This window comes from Engraulis encrasicolus, chromosome 13, assembly GCF_034702125.1.
Source record: "Engraulis encrasicolus isolate BLACKSEA-1 chromosome 13, IST_EnEncr_1.0, whole genome shotgun sequence".
NCBI lineage: Eukaryota > Metazoa > Chordata > Actinopteri > Clupeiformes > Engraulidae > Engraulis > Engraulis encrasicolus.
In genome coordinates, this window is record NC_085869.1 from 12,469,407 (window position 1) to 12,476,906 (window position 7,500).

General features: G+C 45.4%; 1 protein-coding gene across 3 annotated transcripts in view; it reads left to right on the forward strand.

Annotated features, from left to right (window-relative positions):
- The window catches only part of pde1a (phosphodiesterase 1A, calmodulin-dependent), a 202,718-nt gene that overhangs the window by 185,109 nt on the left and 10,109 nt on the right, over positions 1-7,500 (forward strand). For all 3 annotated transcript variants that reach the window (XM_063213055.1, XM_063213054.1, XM_063213056.1), the window contains 2 exons: positions 263-363; positions 3,997-4,122. In XM_063213055.1, the coding sequence (XP_063069125.1) occupies positions 263-363; positions 3,997-4,122 (227 nt within the window). The remainder of the gene's footprint in view (positions 1-262; positions 364-3,996; positions 4,123-7,500) is intronic.

Below are 7,500 nucleotides of genomic sequence, written 5' to 3' on the forward strand. Positions count from 1 at the left end.
TAACTGTATTAAGCCCCAAAATAGTGGCATACCCCTTTAAGAATTGCATAGTCCATGTATGGAGACATTTATTTTACAGTAAATCATTCTCTGTGGGGTGCTAAAATGGTTCTTACTGTTTTCCTGTGGGGTACTAAAATGGTTCTTACTGCTTTCCTGTGGGGTACTAAAATGGTTCTTACTGTTTTCCTATGGGGTGCTAAAATGGTTCTTACTATTTTCCTGTGGGGTACTAAAATGGTTCTTACTGGTTTCCCAACAGCACTGGTTGACGGAACTGGAAATCTTGGCCATGGTCTTCGCAGCAGCCATCCATGACTTCGAACACACAGGGACCACCAACAACTTCCACATCCAAACCAGGTGTGTGTGTGTGTGTGTGTGTGTGTGTGTGTGTTTGTGTGTGTGTGTGTGTGTGTGTGTGTGTGTGTGTGTGTGTGTGTGTGTGTGTGTGTGTGTGTGTGTGTGTGTGTGTGTGTGTGTGTGTGTGTGTGTGTGTGTGTGTGTGTGTGTGTGTGTGTGTGTGTGTGCGCGCGCTTGTGCATGTGTGTGTGTCTGTGTGTCTGTGTGTTTATGTGTCTGAGTGTGTGCGCACGCACATACTGTATGTACAGTGAATATCAACCGTGCGTGCATGCGTGCGTGCGTGTGTGTGTGTGTGTGTGTACGTGTGTGTGTGCACTGTATAATACAGTGTGCCAGAGATCTGTCTGCACCTCATTACAATAACACCAAGTAATGACCCCTCCCCATGAGAACACACACACACACACACACACACACACACACACACACACACACACACACACACACACACACACACACACACACACACACACGCTGCATACACACACACACACACACCCCAGGTCGAGTAAACAAAAACATCTGTTTGCGATCCGGGCCTGATGATGTTGTGGCTGTTTGTGGCATTACTGGTCGTTATGGTAACCAGAGTGAATGTTCCGAGGCGAGACAAGGCCAGACCACGGCCGTCCGGCCGGATGGATGGTGTATGAGTCAGTACTGTACAGCCAAGGAAGCTGGGAGGCAAAAGGGGTCAGTAGTCTGGGGCGAAAGGAAAGGTGAGGCCCAGAATTTGGACCCCCATTACATTGTATGCAGGGCTCTAAATTAACACCAGCCAACCGGCCAATTGCTGGTGAAATTTCAGTTTGGCTGGTAGAAAAGACCACATTACAAGCCACTTTGACCCATTAGTGAGTGTGTGTTTGGCTAGTAAGATTAACATCTCCAACCGGCTGGTGATGAAGAAAGTTAATTTAGAGCCCTGATTGTATGCACAGGCTAGATATGGTTGCAGCCTAGGGGCCTCCACCTGGCAGGGACCCACCCATAGGGCAAAAGTAAAAAATAAAAAAAGCAGAAATGCAGAATGAGATATTTAGAAATGCATCTGCCGTGTCAGGTACACTGTTATACCTTGCTAATACTCCTATCCACAGCTGGCAAACATGTTTCCTTAATCCTTAATTCCTAGCTTGTATTTAAGACCATGTCTTTGTAATTTTGTCGCAAAAATGCCTTCCGTGGGGGCCTACAGCAGCCTGTAGCCTAGGGGCCCCGGGATACCGTAATCCGGCCCTGCCCACAGCTCTTCCTGTGATTCTCTCTGGCTGATTCCATTCCGCCAGCCAGACGGCCATCTCATTCCTCCTAATAAATGCCAGCAGACCCACCAGACAGGTGCTGCGCTGTGTGCTGTGTTGTGTTGTCTGCTGCAGGGCCGCTGACAGCTTTGGCTGGGCCCAGGACAAAGGCATCCGAAAGGGCCCCCCACCCAATACATTCAATGTAATGAGGACACAATTCTGAGACCCCCTCCCTCCCTGGGCCCGGGACAACTGTCCCTTTTGCACCCCATCCCTGTCGGCTACCCAGTCTGCTGGACACAGTCATTTTTATTCAGTGTCAATTCTGTTCTTGCAGAGTCAAATTCAGCACTCTCGTTGTTGGTCCTGCTCTGTGTCAAACTGACTCCTGGATGACTAATTGTATCAGGCAGTCTTTCTTCAGGTAATGCAACGCATTGTAATGCAATGCAATGGAAGGAAATGCAGCACAACCTCAGTGACTCATTATCAACTGATAGACAGCGCACAAGACAAGCCGATTGAGGTGTTATTGCAAGCTGGAGTAGTGTGAAAAAGATACACTAACTTGTTCACAATGTCAATGATTTTTTTTCTCCCTCATTCTTTGGATTTGTTTTTCCTGATGGGGAACAACAACCATGGCTGTGCTCTTCAGAAAATGTCTATCCTCAGGATGTCTATTCTGCCATGCTGAAAGCCGCTGACAAAATCTTGTGCATGGAACGTATTTTATGTATGTACACAGTATGCTGCATTTGGTATTGATAAAACTTAGTCTGCCGTTTCAGGTACAGTTTTAAACCTTATTAAAGGACCAGTTCAGTCAATTTCAATATGCTGTTGTATTGCTCACGCTACTCTTGACTTGCCAGTACCCGGTGATGCCACATTTTTTCGGCTCAGCCCTTTCCGAGATATGAGCAATTCTAATGGGGGCAGCGTTTGTTTACATTTGAAAAAAAAAAAAAATAGGCCTACTCCAAATATTTTCCCAAAAGGTACTGCTGTTTGCTAGTTGTCTGCTGATGTTTTATAACCTTCTGGATGTTTTTAGGAATAAATAAAAATGTTTTTTTGAAATGTAAACAAAGCGCTGCCCCCATTACAATGACCAGGATCTCGGAAACGGCTGAAGAAGAAGAAGAAAAAATCTCAGGTACTGACAAGTCCAGGGTAGTGAGAGCATTACAACTGCATGTTGAAATTGAAATTGAAATTGGTCCTTTAATTCTCCTCTTGGGTTGGAATTATGATGACATTTGTTAAAAAATTTGCCTTCCATGGGGGGCCTATATCAACCTGCAGCCTAGGGGCCCTGGGCCTTCTTAATCCAGCCCTGTCCACCAGGCTACTGGATCATCTAGGACAGTGGTTCTCAACTGGAACAGTCTTGGGACCCACCATTTTCCACTCTCATTCGGTCGCGACCAATTTTTTTTAGCGTTCAAGTCAATTCAATGCAATTCACAAAATGTAACCAAGACTCGAATGACTGGTTGCACGCTATCTATCTCGCATAAACATTCAGATTGTATCTATGACGACAGATGACACGGAGTTCACTAGCCTATCAAAATAAAAGCTGTAAATTGTTGCAGGAAAAGTTGGATTTTTTTTTTTTAGAATTTCGTTTTTTTTACACCAAGGCCCCGCGACCCACCCATGACCCCTCCGCGACCCACTTTTGGGTCGCGACCCACCAGTTGAGAAACACTGATCTAGGATCATCTGTTTGAGTTTTCCCTGGCTACTCTCCCCCATACTTTTCATCACAGCTGCTACTCAGTGAGATTCAGAATTTAATTAAGTGGTGACCTACAAGTATTCCAAACACACTGTCACAATTCAAAGTCAAAGTTAACTTTATTATGCCAGAAGGGAAATTCAAGTGGTCAAGGTGCATATACAGAACAGACAGTAGTGCAGAACAGACAGAATTCAGAGTGTTACTCTTAGGTAAGAACATCAAGGCTTGCTGTCTTTCGTTGGCCAAGTTGGACTTTTTTTCAGCGTGTTGTTTCTGAAAAGAATTCATCGTTTTTGTTTGGTTGGCAGCTGCTCTGCTTCTTAAAATGGCAACACTATTAATAGGACAGTTATTAGCATAAAGCTGATCAGCTGATGTGCTTTAATGAGCAGTCACACGACAGACAAATGAATCCCTCAATGCAGTAACTTTAAGATAATTAAATACAAAATTCACATGTAGGGTGTGTGTGTTTGTGTGTGTGTATGTGTGCGCGCGTGTGTGTCTGCGCGCGTGTGTGTGTGTGTGTGTGTGCGTGCGTGTGCGTGTGCGTGTGTGTGCGTGTGCGTGTGTGTGTGCGTGTGCGTGTGCGTGCGTGTGTGTGTGTGCGTGTGCGTGTGTGTGTGTGTGCAGGTCAGAGGTGGCCATCCTGTACAACGACCGTTCTGTGCTGGAGAATCATCACGTGAGCGCAGCCTACCGGCTTATGCAAGAGGACGAGATGAACATCCTGGTCAACCTGACCAAGGACGACTGGAGGTACGTACAGGAACACAGCACACACTCTCTCTTAACCCCTTAGTGCAGAGCCTATAACCTGACCAAGGACGACTGGGGGTGTGTACAGGAAGACAGCACACACTGTCTCTTAACCCCTTAGCACAGAGCCAACGCTGTGACCTTATTGTCTATGCTATGACCTTACTGTCGCCAAAACTGTAATGACCTAGCCTTAATTTGTTACTGAAATACCGTCAGCATTCCAGCCAGCTGTGGTTCGATTTGCTGGGCACTGGATTACTACATTGGCGACCCGGGTTCGATTCCGGCCCAAGGTCATTTGCCGGACCCTTCCCATCTCTCTCCCCCCGCTAATGTCCCGTCTCTCTGCAACTGTCCTGTCATGAAGGTGAAAAAGCCCACAAAATAAAACGAAAGAATGCCGTCAGCATTCCAAACGAAGATTCTATGTGCGTCTAAGTTAGAGGCTTGACGTCATAGGCTTCCCTTTCCAGGGGAATAATGGACACCTTATCAGCCAATCAGAACACGTTCTTTCTGTTCACCGGGTGTTTTGGACAGGCAGTCTGATGAATGGCAGGGGAGTGATAAGGGATCTATGATAAACTGCAAAGTATACAGGGCAGTGGTGGATGGTACAGCTTGAGTGCATTGCAGCTGAAGTAGGGTGGGGAGACAACTTCATGGTCAATGTTATAACACTCTCTACGTTTACATGACGATTTTAATTCCGAATTAATAATTCAGAATTAAATAGTTCTGTCGAGTTTACTTTGATCTTTGGAGGAGGATGGGGGAAAGCACTGCACAATTTCTCCCTAATTAGGAGTCGAACCGGCAACCTTTGGGCTACAAGTCTGATGTCCTAACCGCTTACCCACGACTGCCCTGTATGGACAACAGATCTCCCCAACAAAGGCAAAGTGCAGTAACTACGCCAATTTAGTTGTAGTTACTGCAAATTTGACATAGCAATATCTCTAAAATGGGACACATTGGGACAATATCAGTCTAAACTCAATTTTGACAAAACGTGTAGCTATGCAGTTTGCCTTTGTAAGGTAGAGGTGGCAGGACAATACAAGAGTGGAGAAAGTGCTAAAGTGGGAAAAAGTCCAACTTACATATTTTTTTACTTTAAAAGTGAAACTATACTGCTCGAGACTAGAGATTTACTGCTGCTGTTGCTGTTGCTCCAAACATGTGACAGGAGAGGTCTGTTGAGGTGACTGCGTGCAGTATTGGCAGTTTGACGTACCGCCCAATAAGCGAGCCAGCTTCAGCTGCAATGCAGCACACGTCTGGTCTGTCTGAAGGGTGCAGGCTTTCCTCCCTCGTCTCTCAAACTTTTCCAGTTTTAAACAATGTGGCCTGTTTTATTGCCGGCGTATTTATTGAGCGTGACCTTATTAACTATTTACGGGATTTTGACTTCCTGTCTTTCTGGTTTTACAATCTTTCTCCTCCATCTTTAAAGACAAGTCCAAGCCTAGTTTCTTTTTTTATGTATGAAACCACACAAAAAGACAGGGAAATCTCGATCCCATTCCCAATTCCGTCTGTCTCTTTGCAAGATAGGTAACAAGAGATCATTGAGTGTGACAATCGTTCGGCACTGGTTCTCCACAGATCCCTGTCCTCCACACCATCTACTGCACGTATGGGGAACCTATGTTTCGACGGCCATTTACGGCCCTTGAGGCAGTTTTATTCGTCCCCAGATATAATCCTAATGTCGTGCAGCTTCACATGAAATGTGATATATTTTGTAAAGGAATGTTAGAAATAACATATTAGAATACTTGGAATTAGAATAGTTAGAATAGCTATGTTCAGGGGACCTACAGAAGGTGGGGTCTGTGTTAAAGGTCGCTGCCTTCAATGTAGGCCTGAAGTGAGGGGGAAAATCCTGGGTTGTGTTCATAGCATGGCCCTCGGAGGACTTTTATTGCCCTTGGAGGAATTTGAAGTGGCCCCTCAAATAGAAAAGGTTCCCCACTCTTGATCTACGGTATACGTATGATGGCACTTTTGGATGAGGACACAACCTAGAAAGAGGTCAGGTTCAGCTCCAGACACAGACAGGTGATCACATCCAGAAAAAAAACGTAAGAAGTGGTCATGATCTGCAGTTGTGTGTCTGCATAAAAAGTGACTGTGTGGAGAGGTTGAGCATCTTCTAATAGTTGGGACCTACATCTCTAATGATCTGACATCTAACGTTGATTACGTTTTCCTAACTTGTGTTTTATTCAAATGCAAGCACAGTAGTGTTTTTTGTCTGAAAATGTTGTGTTTGGCTAACTACGATAAAACACTCAACTACATAATAACAACACTGCCGTGACATTACCAAGAGCCCTCTGTCATTGCCATAACAACGACGCATTACGCATGCAGTGCCTTATTTTTTTAAATTCATTACACTTCGGAAAAGGTTGGAAATTCCATAAATGTCGTGCCGTAACCCTCTAGACGTCATTATCATTGCGTATTTCATCGGATCACTTGTTGCCAGCTTGTTTTTTGTTTTTTGCTTCTTTTTTCTTCACTGAAGTGTCTCGTAGCAACTGTGGCGAAGGCGAAACCAGCATGAGTCACCAGTGTGTTCCAGTGTATGGCAGGCCACTGGCTGCAGAGTTAATGTGCTGTGTGCGCTGCAGTAGTGTTGCAAGACAAGCACGGCCCAGGACTTTAGCACTGCAGCAGGGCTGGGCTGGGCTGGGATGAAAAAGCAGGCCAGGTATTTTCAGTCAAGACCGGGCCACCAGGCATTGAGAGAGACATTGAAGTCAGTGGCAACAGTTTAAGTCATCTATTATGAGCTATTTAGACAGCAACTGCCAGAATTAATATTTAAATCTGAGTCGTAGAGGTCAGCTGTAGCGGCATGAGGACTGATACCACTATACTGAAGGGAGGAGCAGGCCAAAATCATCAATAGTCCACCAGGAAAATGCCCTGTATGCCTTATGGCCATATTCAGCCATGTGCATCTGAGCGCTTGGCAGATATATCACAATGATAAAAAGTGTTAGCAACTGTTGGGAAGGGCCAGGTACAGGGAACAGAGGAAGGAACGGAACAAGGGACAGTTGGGGGGGAGGGTGAAAGAGAGGAGTGAGAGAGATAAAGTAAGCATCAAGGACCAGAGAGTAGAATGAGGATATGGGGCTGCCTCTCTTTTGTAGTATTATATCTAGTGTGTGGTTAGTGGTTTTCAAGAGTTGACAGAGATATTGTAGGCCCCAAAGTGTTTACAGCTGTGTGGGGTACAGACCACGGAATATGGAACAAGGAAAAGATCGAGAGACAGACGTAGAAGAAGGAGAAAGAATGGGGGGATGGACAGAGAGAAAGGGAGTGAGAGAGAGAGAGAGAGAGAGAGAGAGAGAG